General features: G+C 51.1%; 1 protein-coding gene across 1 annotated transcript; it reads right to left on the bottom strand.

Moving 5' to 3' along the window:
- Positions 1-1,495: 1,495 nt before the first annotated feature.
- Positions 1,496-7,718, bottom strand: C5H9orf50 (chromosome 5 C9orf50 homolog). The gene is made up of 7 exons (XM_032902845.1): positions 7,140-7,718; positions 6,944-7,031; positions 6,754-6,846; positions 3,761-3,873; positions 2,323-2,488; positions 2,069-2,207; positions 1,496-1,724 (listed from the first exon to the last, which is right to left on the bottom strand). The coding sequence occupies exons 1-7, from the start codon at positions 7,555-7,557 to the stop codon at positions 1,617-1,619; spliced, it is 1,125 nt and encodes a 374-aa protein (XP_032758736.1). The 5' UTR covers positions 7,558-7,718; the 3' UTR covers positions 1,496-1,616.
- Positions 7,719-14,664: the final 6,946 nt, after the last annotated feature.

Below are 14,664 nucleotides of genomic sequence, written 5' to 3'. Positions count from 1 at the left end.
GTGTGTTTATGTGGTATGTGTGCGAGTACCTCTTTGTGTCTGTTTTTCCATGTGTATGATGTGTTGTTACATGTGTGCCTGTGTCCATGTGTATCAGTGGTGTGTCTCTGTGTGTGTGTGTGTGTGTGTGAGGTGTGTGCTTCTCCATGTGTGGTGTCTGTACATGTTGTATATACAGTGTGTGTTATGTACCTGGACTGTGTCTGCTGTGAACATCTGTGGCATGGTTTTCTACGTGTGTGGGGTCTCTATTGGTGTCCTATGGTGTGCCTGTCTGTGTGTTCTCCCTGTGTGTGGGGTCTCCAGGTGGTGGTGAGTATGTGCTGTCCTCTGTGTGTGGGGTCTCTGTGGTGTGTCCTACGTCGACCTCCAAGATTTTTTCCTTGCATGGGTCTGTTCTGTGCGTTACCAGCCTCTCCGTGAAGGTCAGGTCTCCCGGTTGCAGACTGGAGGCCGAGTTCCCCACAGTGGGGAGCGCAGAACCCAGGATTCAGGGATCACAGCGAGCACTGCCTAAGGGAAAGTTTTCAACACCGGACTAGAGCTGAAGTTTCGCGGCGCAAAGCCAGGCCAACACTGCCCCCGCGCGGTGCGGCGCGGCGCTGCAGGCGGCCGGGGAAACAGAGGCAGAACCCGCACCCGCGGTGCGCAGCACTCCAGAATTCCACGTCCTGGGTCTCAGCCTGAAAGCCCAGAAAGGGACCGAGGCCCGCTCCAGCCCAGCGCTGATGACGTTGACGCATCGCGTCGCATACCGGGTCCGGATCTACCTTTCTTCAGCCCTTCATCATCCCCAGCCCATCTGGTCCCTAAGATGACCGGCCCAGTCCAGCCCAAACCCCCAGCATTCGGTCCTCCCAGTTAGACTCCACTCCGCGCCGAGTCCGAGCCGTTTCTTCAAGGGCCAGCAGGTGGCGATAAAGACCTGGCCAGAGCGCAAGAACAAGGTGAAACTCCAAAGAGGGAGGGCTGACTCCCAGGCTTCCCCCAGGGGTTGGGACGTGGAGTGATGGGGCACTTGGGTGTATGTCAGTGTCTATGTTAATGCAGCAGATAAATGCTAGGAGGCGCCTGCCACCTTGACTCAGGCCACTTCCCCATGTGGATCTGAACTGCATCAGGCTAAAAGGACTAAGAATTACCCATACACAGGCCTCTTTTTCCTGGCCTGGGGTCTAGATACCCACATCCTCTACTAAAAGTTGGGCAGAGAAGCCTCTGGCGCTAAAGGCAACAAAGTTTTTTATCCACTCTCCTAGGCTGAGGTCATGGCTGGGGGTCTGCTTCAGGTATGGGTTGATTTAGGTTTGAGGTTGTGTAGTGAGTGCCCCCCACCCCTTGGGAAAGCATCCCTTAGGACAAGCTGAGCCCCTAGGGTGCCCTGTCTCCTCCCCGCCCCATATCACCAGCCTCATCCCAGCGGTGAATCCGCCCTAATCTCCCCCACCCAGGAATCCCAAGTGGTCCCCAATCAGGCACCCAGAATGGCTCATACTGGAGGACCTAGTGATCCATCCCAGCCACCTGGGAGGTGTGTTTATTTGTGGGGCGAAGAAGCACTCTCCTCATTGCCTGGCATGGGTACACTTCTGAGCAGGGGGGCCTCTGGCAGGCATTCACCTGTGAGCCTGCTGCCGGTTTGTGGTCGGCAGAAGGAGCTGGTAGCCCTTAGGGCGGCCTTGCTTTAGAACGGACTGCAGCACCAAACTTGGCAGAAAGGATTCCTAGAGGGAGCAAAGCACTGCTGAGGGGAGCCCAGGGAGGAGACAGAGAGCAGACAGGTTCCCTGGGAGCCCAGGTGGGAGGAGACAGGTCCCCGGGGCCCGGGGGTGGGGCGTGGCAGCAGTGGTCCCTCCCTGCAGTTGGTCTAGACTAAAGCACAGCCCACCCACTCACTAGCCAGGCTCAAGGACCTCCTCCTGCTCCGCTCCACACCGAGGGAGGCCAGGCCACACAAATCCAACAGAGAGGCTCCCCTGCAGAGTCACTGAGGGCTGGTGCTTCTGCTGGCCAGCTGCCCTGGGCTGCTCACCCGCTTCTGGCTCCCGGGACAGGGCGATTTGCCCACCTGCTCCGCATTGTTAGGGGTGTCCAGGAAGGTTCTTAGGCCTCCCCTTGGCCTTGGGGCGGTGGCCCTGGAGATGAAGGGTAGGCGGCTGCTCACGGTGGCATCCTCAGAAAGGTAGAGCTGTGGTTCCTGAGCTGACCTGGTGAGGGGAGAGGAGCCTATAGCTTTTTGACCCTGAGTTCCAGACCCATCTGCACTTCGTCCCCGGAGGACCTAGACCACAACCCTCCTGCTTTCTCTACCCAGAGCCTCACTCGCGGGGGCACTTCCAGCATGAGGAGCTAGCCGCGGTGTCTTGGACCCTGGGTTGAAGGGCTCTGGGCAGACTGTCCAACCATCTCCCAACACTCCCAAGCACTCGCTCTGACACAGATACAGCTGGCAAAGCCGTCTGCTCGCTCTGTAAGATATTCTGCCGGACTAGAAGAGAGAGAGCAGAGTGAGTTCCCTGTCCCCTCCCCCAGGGAGGGGCATACTGATATGCCCCCACCCTCTCTCCTTCCTCTGGCTGGCAAGGCTAGACAGAGCCCTGTCTCCATGGCAACCACAGGCTCCCCAGTGCCTGTCGGTTGCCTCCAGAGAAGTCCTGGGTTTTGAAACTACCTCCCTGTGACTGTTTCTGCTATGCCACAAAGCTGATCTCTGCCACAGTCCTACTCCTACCCCACCCCACAATGGGCCCAGGATGCCAAGAATCTGCAAGGCTTAGAGGGAGGGAATCTCTCGGGGCTGAGCGCTTTTCCTGTATCACCAGAGGCTACCTCTGACGGGAGAAACTGAGAAAGCACGTGTCCTGATGCTATGGACTATGGCCACAGTACTCGGCCCGTTCTTGAGTTTCTGGAGCATTCTGACCACTGGCAACCACCCTTTGCCTCAATTTTCTCGGCAATCAAAATAACCAGAAGCCGGGGTGCAGGGCATGCCTGTAGTTCTAGCAGCTGGGAGGTGGAGGCAGGAGGATCAGGATTTCAAGGTTATCCTTGGCTACATAGTGAGTTGTGTAGGTCAGCCTGGGATTCACGAGACTCTGTCTCGATGACAATAATTCAGCACTGCTAGTCCTAGTAGGTCCAAGAGCTCTCAAGTCTATTAGCCGAAATTGTACTCTGAAGCACACACATGTGCAAAATACAACCACAAGTTGGGCTTCCCCGATTTATGTGAGCACCAAGGGGAGATGTACCGGGCGGGGCTGCTGAGTCTACAGGACAGAGGCTGGGTACCAGGAAGTCTTGTCTTCCTCATTGTCCTGCCTGCCTCCAGCCGGCCATTCACAAAAGTCAAAGGAAGCCACCTCTAGCACTGAGAGCTCACTTCTGCCTAGGGCTCTGAGTTTCTCTCTTGGACGCTTTCAACATTTTTCAAAAGAGAAGATATTTCCTCTTCTAAGACTTGCTGGACATCTGGTCTGCCTGACCCCAGAATCTATGAGAAAGATGATTCTGGAAGCTGCCAAGGGACTGGGAAACTGAGTGAGCCGGGCTGGCTCTTTAATAACAAGACCTGGGCAGACATTGTTCCCTTGGCACCATGAGCCCAATGCCACCCACCTCTGAAAAGGCCAGTACAGGTACTTCTGCTGTGGAGTCATCGGCCTGCCCTGCTCTCTAAGGACCCAGACCCGTGACCTCAGCACTCCTGGCTAGTTTTCTGGAATCTCAGCAGTTCCAGAAGCAGCAGGGTGCTCACCTGCACGGTTACGTTCCCAGTACCGGAGTGCTGTGTCTTGCAAGGTCTCGTCTGCGAATCGTACCCGGAAAGGACAATACCGTCTGCGGGGTCTTGAGCCTTCTCCAGAGGGGCTGCAAATGATCACAGTCTTCACTTTGGGGACCTGTGTGCTGTGGGAGACTGCTGAGGGGAAATGAGAGGGCGGGGGAGCCCAGGCTCCTAGTAAGATCTTAGCCAGGGCTTGGAGAGATGGCCCAGCCATTAAGAGTGTATTCCTGCTCTCCCAGAGGACCTGAATTTGGTTCTAGCACCCACATCATTGGCTTACAACCACCTGTGACTTCCACTCCTGGGGCAATCTGACACCCTCTTCTGGCCTCTGCAGACACCAGGGCTCATGGGAACACCCTGCACCCACCCAAATATACACATAAAAATAAAATATAAATCTTCGAAAGATTTTGGTTGGTGGCAGGGCTCTACTAGTCACATCAGATGGCCTTTTTCCAGGTGCTTGTTCCGGCCATAATGTGACATGTCTCGTCCCATCAAACCTCAGCATTTCCCATAAAGCCCCATGAAGCCTTGTCACTATCCTAATTACAAGTGAGGAAACTGAGGCACAGAGATGTCTGGCCCACAGCTGCCACTCACAAACATCAGGCTAGAGGGCAGGATTTTCACTCAGCCATCGAGAGGTCCTGACACATGGAAACCTGTCTCCTCCTCCGTGATGGAGATTAAGCCAGGCACGGTGTGGCCTGTGGGACACTTGGGAGGTGGAGGCAAAAAGATCAGGAGTTCAAGGTCATCCTTGGCTACCTATCGAGTGTGAGGCCAGCCTGGGCTACGGATTTGACAAATAAGCAGATAGAAATAAAAATAAGGAAATTATGGTGCCCCACCCCTTCCTCAGCACGGGTGTGAAGAGATGGGGCGAACTGCAAGAACATCCTGTGGAAGGTATGCCGGACGGAAGAAACATCTCTAGCTTCGAGCTGTTACGATAGCTGTCAGTCTCGATTGTGCCACCGAGGCCGTATGAGCTGGGGCACACTGTCATCAAGGTTCCACTTCTCACTTTTCTCCTTCCGGTCATGTGCTGTGTTATAGGCGGGATCATTCCGCCGTCAGTCACAGGAACTGGGAGAGTGGAGTACCCCGTGTGGGGAGGCACCTAGAACAGGGCCTGTCAATGGGGTTGTGCTCCGTAAAGGCCGTGTTATCTTTGTATGTAACAAAAATGTTAGACCTGTTCATTTCTCCCTCAGGGTCTGGGCTGCCAGCCTGGTTACTTGATCACTCACAAAGGCCCCATGGCACCGTCACCTTGGGCACACGTATTTACACACCCATACCCGCTGATTGTGTGCCATCTCTTTGTGGATGCATAGGGTGTGTTTCTCATTGTCCACCAAAGAGCCCTGCAGCCGGGAACTTGACTATAGGCGTTGGTCTTAGTTAGGGTCACAGTAGTATGCAAGCAGAACTTCAGCTCCGTCCTGGCCACAGGGCGGGCAGGTGAGGCTTAGACATCTCCTAGGTTCTGCCTGCCAGTGTGACACCATGCTTCCTGGGGGAGATCACTCACAGAAGCAATCAAATGCACTGAAGGAATGTTACATACAAATAAGTGTCCAACTCTAGTCTCCACTTTTTTAGCAATTTATTTTAGTGTTTTGTCTGCATGTATGTCTGTGCGAGGGTGTCGAATCCCCTACAGCTGGTGTTACAGACAGCTGTGAGCTGCCATGTGGATGCAGAGAATTGAGCCCGGGTCCTCTAAAAGTGCAACCAGTGTTCTTAACTGCTAAGGCATTGCTCCATCCTAAGTCTCTACTCTGATCCTAGAAAACTGTGTCAGGAAGGGTTCTGAGGCTCACAGAGAAGTGTGCAGTGATCCATTAGTAATGTCTGCCAGGGATACAGATGGAACAGTAATGGTATGCTTGCTCTGTATGCATGTTCCCTGGTCCATCTGGTCCTTCCTTTAATCAATCAATCAATCAATCAATCAATTAGCTGATTGATTGATTGAGACAGGGTCTCACTTTGTAGCTCTGGCTGTTCTGGAATCACTATGAAGATCAGGCTGGCCTCTGTCTGACTCACGGAGTTGCTTACCTAAGCCTCCTGAGTGCTGGGATGAAAAGTGTGCACCACCACACCCAACTTTCTAGTCTTCAAACCCCCAGATAATTGCCTTCACCCTACATTTGTGCTCCAGCCTGTTTAAACCTATTGTTTCCTTCCCTTCTCTATTAAGAGCTCTCCATGATCCAAGTTCAGGGAAACTAAACATTAGTGTGGTTAATGTCAGGAATCTTTCTTGGTTCTATCTCTCATTGTCTGTTCCTCTAGTATTTGATACACAGTATAAAACTTCAGACATGGGTCATGCTTTGAGATAAGAGAAGGGTTCAGCAGCAGGTAGATTCCTGTCTGGATCTCAGCTGAATGGCTGAATCTTGGGGTAGGAAGCTGAGTGGTTATGCAGGTAAACATGTAAGCTTGTGAGTGGATTTACTTCTAGGGGGAAGTGATTGGCATCCCGGGTTTTTAAGTGAATGAAAGGGTAGCTATCAGGTAGCTATAACCAGAGGGGATTTGAGAATAGACAGAAGACTGGCTATCTGACAGTCTGGCAGTTACGAGTTCATGGCCCGTTGGATGCTTTGATGGATAGACGGATGGAGAGATTCACAGTTGCTTATAGAAGACCTGGTTGTGAGTAAGGGGTAGGTGCGCTCAAGGATGGCTAGATGAGTGGATGGATGGATACATGATAAATCCATTAGTGAGTGCCTGGAAACGAGGGAGCAAAGGGATGTCTTCCTGTTTCTCCTCCCATAACTCACAGCTTGGGGAAATGACAGAATGGCTCAATAGATAGTGTTGTCAGGCAACCCTGATGACCTCTCTTCCATCCCCCAAGCCCACGTGAAGGTGGAAGGAGAGCGTTAATGCCACAAAACTCTAGCACGCGTGTACTCACAACAGCTACTACTCACGGATGGGCCTTTTTGGCTCTGACGAATTCACCTTTTGGGAGCCCCAGGGTAGTCTTCTCTCTAAAACTGTCGTCCCAGTTCAATGGTTGGTCCCTTGAAGAGAAAGAGATCACAGCTGATGTGAGCAGAGGACCATCATGGTACCACCCAGGGCAACCCCTCCTTCGTCAAGAGGGTCCCCTCCACTTACCACGAGTCTGGGAGGAAAGAGCTGCTGGAACACCGAGAAGCTGGGCAGTGCTCGGATGGACTGCTGGAGTACTGTGGCGCTGGGGGTGCTGGGAGGAGGAAGGAAAGGAAAAGGGGGAGGACAGCCCAGTGAGATGGAGCCGGTTCTCGCTTGGGACCCCAAGACTCTGCACCCCACCCCACCCCCGCGGCCTCACGGTCCGCCTCTGGCTCTGCGATCTTGGCGCGCAGCTGGTGAAGGAAGTGGCGGAACTTGTTGGGCAGCAGTTCCCCCAGCAGCGTGCCCAGGGCGTCAGGGTTGTCCCGGTCCGCCGGCTGCCGGTTCCCCCGAGCCCCCGCCTCCCGGGTCAAGCTGCTCTGCAGCAGCGGCGGCAGTAGCAGCGCACGCAGGGCCCCACGGCCCCGCGAAGCGTACGGGGACTCCGGGGACCGGGAAGACAGGTGCTGGGACTTGCGGTCCCGCCACCACGCGCCGTCTGCGCCTCGCCCCGCACGGCCGTCGAGCGTGGGCAGCAGCATCTGTAGCTGCTGAAGGGCGCGGCGTCGGGTGGACCCGTCGGGATACCCATTGGGCTTGTAAGCCGGGGTCCTGTCCATGGGCTGGCGCCGGAACATCCTGAGTCAGAGCTCAGCTCAGGACACCTTCGCGCCCCGGGGACGCACAGGGGCGAGCGGGGCCGCAGGAAGATCGAATGCCAGCCCGCAGGCCATAGCGCCGGTAAGGGGCAGCAGAAGCCGGCTCCGGCAGGACCCTCGCCTGCTGTGTCCCGGCGCAAAGGCGGTGAGGGCGGGGACGCCAGCTCTTTGGGGGCGGCTGTGACGTTAACATGAGCTAGTGCACGCCGAGCGTCTGGCACAGTGCAGAGCTCGCTGCACCGGCCGGCCAAAGACCACTTTTCCTATCACTTAGCACACTCGGGAGAGGGCTTGTCTAGAATGTGCAAGAAACTGAGCGTGGTGGCCCATGCCTGTGAGGCAGATGCAGAGTCTGGAGAATGGATTAGCGAGAGGATCGGACTTCGATTCCCAAAACGCATATACAGAACAGCTCACACCCTCCAGTGCCAAAGTTATCCACCAGTCTCTTCTAGCTCCAAGGTCACCAGGCACGGACATAATGCACTGTCATGTGAGCAAAGCACTCATATACCTTTAAATTTTTTTTCTTTTTTAGATTTAAGGCTATTGTCGGGAGGTTGTGGCGCATGCTTTTAATTCCAGCACTTAGGAGGCCGAAGCTGTTGGATCTCTGTGAGTTCAAGGCCAGTCTGGTCTACAAAGTGAGTTCCAGGACAGCCAGAATTACACAGAGAAACCCTGTCTTGAAAAAACAAAGCAAAACAAAAAAATCAAGACTATTGTTAATCGTGGTAGTGATACAACTTTAACTCCAGCACTCGGGAGGCAGAGGCAGACCTCTCTTTGAATTTGTGGCCACTCTGGTCTACATATGAATTCCAGGCCAGTCAGAGCTATATAGTAAGAACCCGTTTCAAAATAAACAATAAACTCAAGGTTGTGCTTGGCTACACACCGAGTTCAAGGTCAGCTTGGGCTAAGTGAGACCCTGTCTCAAAAAATGATTCTGAATGGTGTTTCTCAACCTGTGGGTTTCGACCCCCTGTCATGGGGGTCACCTAAGACCATCAGAAAACACAGATATTTTACATTAAATTCACAACAGTTAAGAAGTTCTAATGGAAGTAGTTATATGGTTGGGGTCACCGCAGCATGAGGGACTGTATTAAGGGTCTCAGCATTAGGGAGGTGGAGAACACTGTCTTAGCATTTTGTTTCCATCCTTAATAGCCCTGAGCTCAGGGCAGCCAGAGAACTTCCCCCTAGAGACTAGGACAAAGCCTGCATCTGACTCTTCATTCAATCGGTTCCTTTTGAGGAAGTTTCCCTACATGGCACAATCCATCATCCTTCTGCTTCTGTGTTCCAAGTCCTGGGGTTATAAACCTGGATCACCCCTGCAGCTCCAGGTATGACTTACGGCCATAGCAGGAGGAGGCATGGGAGGGCTGGACCTCCTACTGGAATTGTAGAATTGCAGTTTGTAAACTTTGATGGGGACCGAGCTGCAGACACACACGACTTTCTCCCACCTCCCACCCCAGATGCAGATAGTGGAACTGGGGAGGAACCAAGACCATTTTTGGTGCTCCCTTCCCAAGGCTGAGGATGAGACAGAGAGGCTGGTAAAACTATAGCACAGATAAGTGTTCCACCATTGAGCCGCAGTCCGCCAGGACACATTGTGAGCATAGTCTCCGATAGGGAGAAAAGGCCCAGTCCCCTTCAGCTTTGACGCTGGGGTCTCAGGCCTGCTCTTTCCCAAGATTGTCATCACCTCTAAAAAGTCCCTAGGTGATATCACACTCACCTACTGGGTGAGGCCCCGGAAGGTCCTGTAAGTTTAGAGCCCCATAACAGGTGGGCTATTTGCTGGGAGAGCCCATCTTTCCACCTGCTCCCTCTGACAGCTTCTCCCAGGTACCTAGATGTGTTCTTGGAGCCATTGTGATCCGATCTTACCCACAGCTACTGGGGAGCAATGGGCACTGTGTCCTGGGGACAAGGGTGGGGCTGGTGTACCCTGGGTGTCAGGGCCACACCCACAGAGGCCTTGGCACTCCCGGTCAGAGCAGCCATGCCTAATCCCAGGAGGACGAGGACCGGGCCACTCTTCTAGACCCAGAGTGGGTTGTACTTGACTGAGAGGGAAGCAAAGGCAGACTTTTTCTGTCAAGCCCATCCTTCTAGGACAGCAAGAGCACAAGGAGGCTGGGAATCCAGGAACCAAGGCACCATCCTTTTCTGCTTCTCTCGGCTGTGATGCTGACAGGGTCCCTCCTTCTGGGAGAACTATGGAGCAAATGGGAGAGAGCTGGAGGAAGCCTATGGGAGTACCAAACTCAGGTTGGGTGATGAGGGTCCAGTTGAAGCAAGTATATCCAGGTATGATATCATTTTATAAATTAAAAAAAGTGAGTATCACTAATGTGCCCAGAGGAGGCATCATAGAAGATGTACTTCCTTTTCTCTAACATTCTTCACATTCAGGGATGGAGGAATCTATTTCCTCAGGAAGTTAGAGTGGAGGAGAGGAGCATTTTTCTCCTTTGTTAATTTCTTCTTTTTCTTTTCTTTTTTTTAAAGATTTACTTATTATATATAAGTACACCATAGCTGACTTCAGACACACCAGAAGGTATCAGATCTCCTTATAGATGGTTGTGAACCACCATGTGGTTGCTGGGATTTGAACTCAGGACCTCTGAAAGAGCAGCCAGTGTTCTTAACTGCTGAGTCATCTCTCCAGCCCTTCTTTTTCTTTTTAAAAATTAATTTCTGGGGTTGGGGATTTAGCTCAGTGGTAGAGTGCTTGCCTAGCAAACATAAGGCCCTGGGTTCAGTCCCCAGCTCCAAAAAAAAAATAAAATAAAATAAAATAAATAAATAAATAAAAATTAATTTCTTCTTTTTCCCTCTCCTCTTCTTCCTCTTTTTCCTCTCCCTTGTCCTCTGCCTCCCAAGGGTTAAAGGCGTATACTACTACACCACTGCCTGGCTGATTTAGTTTATTTTGTGTTATTTTTTTCTCTCCTAAAACAGGGTCTCTAGCTCTCAAATTCACTAGTGGAAGATAACCTTGACCTTCTGAGCCTTCTCCCAACAGAAGGGCGTCTCCCTCTGCCTCCTAAGTGCTGAGATTGCAGTAATGTCAGGCCACAGCTGGTTCTGTGTGGTACTGGGGTGTCAAACACAGGGCATCGCACATGTTAGGCATCACTCTACCATCTGAGCTATTATTATTTACCATTATTTGAAGTGCATACGTGGGTATCTGTGTGTATGTATGTGCATAGTCAGTGCAAATGCACTTGGAGGCCAGGAGTCACTCCACAAACCACACGAACACTGATCTCAGCCAGGCAAGGATAGTTTATCGAGCATGCACCCCAGGGCTGATGGATCAAGGACTCAGACCAGACTCAGGAGCTAACTGCAACCCGGAACCAGAACCCTACAGAGCTTTTAAACCTGAGATCCACGAACATCTGTGCCAAGTTATTTCACCAGTCAGGACTTAGGGGTAAGGACTTCCTTAGGAACACGTCTTTGTTATACATGGATCCTGTCCTCGTTGGTTGGGGTATCCTGTGGTGGTGACTTGTCTTGCCTAACATTCATGTCTTAACTTGCCAATCAGGGTGTCAGTCCCCCATGTATGTGACTCTTTTTGTCAAGTAAGAAGTCAATTCCTGGGGTTGGGGATTTAGCTCAGTGGTAGAGCGCTTGCCTAGGAAGTGCAAGGCCCTGGGTTGGGTCCCCAGCTCCGAAAAAAAAAAAAAAAAAAAAAAAAAAAAAAAAGAAGTCAATTCCTGGGGAAGTCTCAGGAACTTGACTCGCCCCTACTCAAAATGGAAGTCTTACCTCAAACGGCTTTTTTTTTTTTTAAAGATTTTTTATTTAATATATTGAGTACACTGTTGTCTTCAGATACACCAGAAGAGGCATTGATGGTTGTGAGCCACCATGTGGTTGCTGGGAATTGAACTCATGACCTCTTGAAGAGCAGTCGGGTGATCTTAACCGCTGAGCCATCTCTCCAGCCCTAAGTTTTTTTTTTTAAAACTTTATTTATTTACTGTGTATACATCATACAGCTTTCTGCCCTGCATGTATGTCTGCAGGCCAGAAGAGGGCACCAGACCTGATTATAGATGGTTGTGAGCCACCATGTGGTTGCTGGGACTTGAACTCAGGACCTCTGGAAGAGCAGTCGGTGCTCTTAACCTCTGAGCCATCTCTCCAGCCCCCTCAAACGGCTTCTTATATAGGTGCAGGCGTCTCTTATGTTGGGGTCCATCCCAGGGGCAGCTTATGAAGGCAAAACCATAAAAGCTTATACACAGTTGCTGGAAGTGCTGCTGGCTGGTTGATTCGGGTCCAAGCTTATTGTAGGAAACCACACACAGCAGTTCTAGCTGACATATTCTGACTGGTTTTTAATAGCACCAAAGCTCAGAACATACCAGCATATGCAGTAACCTGGCAAAGAGAAAGATTCCTAGTAACAGCACATTCCAGGAGCTTTCCTTGTAACAGTAGTAACAGCACAGGAGAGAGTTTCCTTGTAACAGGAGTAGCAACATAAAATCCCTTGCTAGACAGGCAGCATTTACCCAGGCCTTAACAGGATCCTCTCAAGCTGGAGTTACAGGGGGTTGTAAGACACCCAATATTTGTGTGCGGACCGAACTCCAGATCTGCAAGAGCAGTACGTACTTTTTTTTTTTTTTTTTCGGAGCTGGGGACTGAACCCAGGGCCTTGCGCTTGCTAGGCAGGCGCTCTACCACTGAGCTAAATCCCCAACCCCGAGCAGTACGTACTCTTAAGTCCTGAGCCAGCATTTTTTGAGCAGTCTCCTCAAACCTACTTGTTGTTGTTGTTGTTGTTGTTGTTGTTGTTAATTTTGGCTTTTTCGAGACTGTCTCATTGTGTAGCTCCGGCCGTCCTGGAACTCACTATGTATAGATTAGGCAGGGCCTACATTCACAGAGATCCTCCTGCCTCTGCCCTCTGAGTACTGGGATTAAAGGTGTGAGTCATCACACCAGACCATACCTACATTTTAAGAGAAATTTTACTTTTTATTTTTGTGTTCGTACGTCTTTTGAGTCCAGAAGGGATCAGTTTGCCTGGGAATTGAATTCTAGCTTTCCACAAAAGCAGGGAAATACTTTTTCTTTTCTTTTTTTTTTTTTTAAATATTTATTTATGTATGCAAGCACAGTGTCTCTTGTCCTCAGACACACCAGAAGAGGGCATCAGATCCCATTACAGATGGTTGTGAGCCACCGTGTGGTTGCTGGGATTTGAACTCAGGACCTCTGGAAGAGCAGTCCGTGCTCTTAACCACTGAGCCATTCTCCAGCCCTTTTCTTTTCTTTTTAAAGAGAATATTTTTTTTTTTTTACGTTCCTGTACTTTGGTATTTTGCCTGCACATATGTCTGTGAGGGTGTCAGATCTTTGAGCTACAGACAGTTTTGAGCTGCCATGTGGGTGCTGGGATTTGAATACGGGTCCTCTGGAGAGTGGCCAGTACTCTCAACCACTGAGCAATCTCCAGGCCCCAGCAAGCACTTTTTTTTTTTTTTTTTTTTTTTTTTTTTTGGTTCTTTTTTCAGGCTGGGGAACCCAGGGCCTTGCACTTCCTAGGCAAGCGCTCTACCACTGAGCTAAATCCCCAGCCCCCAGCAAGCACTCTTAACTGCTGTGTCACAGGCCATCTCTCCAGCCCCTTGGCTTTTGCTTTTGTTTTTGAGACAAGGTCTCAGGTAGTGTGGGCTGGTGCTGAGTTCACTCCATGTGAGGAGATAACCTTTAAGTCCTGCCCTTCCAGGCTGCCAGGGGTTACTAGCATTCACCGCTGCACGGTGGCAAACACCTCTCTGAATACCTCTATTGCTTTCATTGTATTAAAGTAAATGCACATTAGACGTGGTAGTGCACTCTTTTAATTCTAGCATTCCAAAGGCAGGATCATTTCGAGTTCCAGGCCATCCTAGGTTTCCCAGTAAGGCACTGATAGTATGCAGAGCCCAGGAAAGGCACTATAGACACGTCTGACAGGAGATGGGGGAGGGGTACGCTGGGGGGGGGAGTTTGACTTACAGAGGTGAGCTTAAGGCAAAAATAATTTTTATAACCTTCATTGCTTGCAAGCCCATTGCAAATGCTAGGCTCAAGCCTAAACCCGCAAATCCCACAAATTTAACCTTCAGAGCATTGTAGGTGAATCATTACACCCACCAGTTAGAAGAAGCAACTTAGAGGGGCTGGAGAGATGGCTCAGTGGTTTAAGAGCACCAACTGCTCTTCCAGAAGTCCTGAGTTCAAATCCCAGCAACCACATGGTGGCTCACAACCATCTGTAATGGGATCTGATGCCCTCTTCTGGTGAGTCTGAAGACAGCTACAATGTACTTATGTAAAATAAATAAATAAAGTTTTTAAAAAAACTTAGAACTCTGAGGCAATTAACGGGTTTACACGCAGCAAGCTCCTCTTTCTTTCAAGACGGTGCAGATTGTCTGAGTGGACAGGGAAGGGCAGGCCTCTGGAGGGGAAACTTCTGGACTTCTGCTTTACTTGGCTTGGCAACCCTTGCCTCTGTCAAAGCCTTTTCTTTCCTGTTCTCCTTTCTGGATTGATGTATTATTTTAAGATACTAGTGGGGGTAGGTGGATTTGAGCAACAATGGCCTTTAATCCTCCTTTTAGGGTGGAAAACTCTCATAATGCTGTTTTTTAAGAATCGAGCCTTGTGGCCTGTGGTGGCACGTGCCTGTAACCCCAGCAACCGCGTCGTTGTTGCAGAAGGATCCAGAAGTTTACCGCCAGCACTCAGTCGGACTTTTAAAAGAGCTACACCCTCAAGTGAGCTGGTACACGTACTTAGTACCGGAGATACCAGCTGTGGATTCTTCATCGTCAAGTCCAGAAGGGCTTTGCGCATAGGCAAAAAACTGGGTTAGGAACCCGCAGGAAAAGGCGATCCGGCTTTGGAGGAGCTGGCCTGGGGGCGGGGTGAACTGGCCTTGGGGCATCAGCGAGGTAGGGATGGGGAGGGGTGAATTCACCAAGGGGCGGGACCATCTGGTCGTGTGGTTGGGCGAGCTAGGCGTGGGGAGGGGCGAGTTAGCCA

Source organism: Rattus rattus, chromosome 5, assembly GCF_011064425.1.
Source record: "Rattus rattus isolate New Zealand chromosome 5, Rrattus_CSIRO_v1, whole genome shotgun sequence".
NCBI lineage: Eukaryota > Metazoa > Chordata > Mammalia > Rodentia > Muridae > Rattus > Rattus rattus.
The sequence above is the reverse complement of the archived record's forward strand: the minus strand, read 5'-3'. Positions and strand labels throughout refer to the sequence as shown.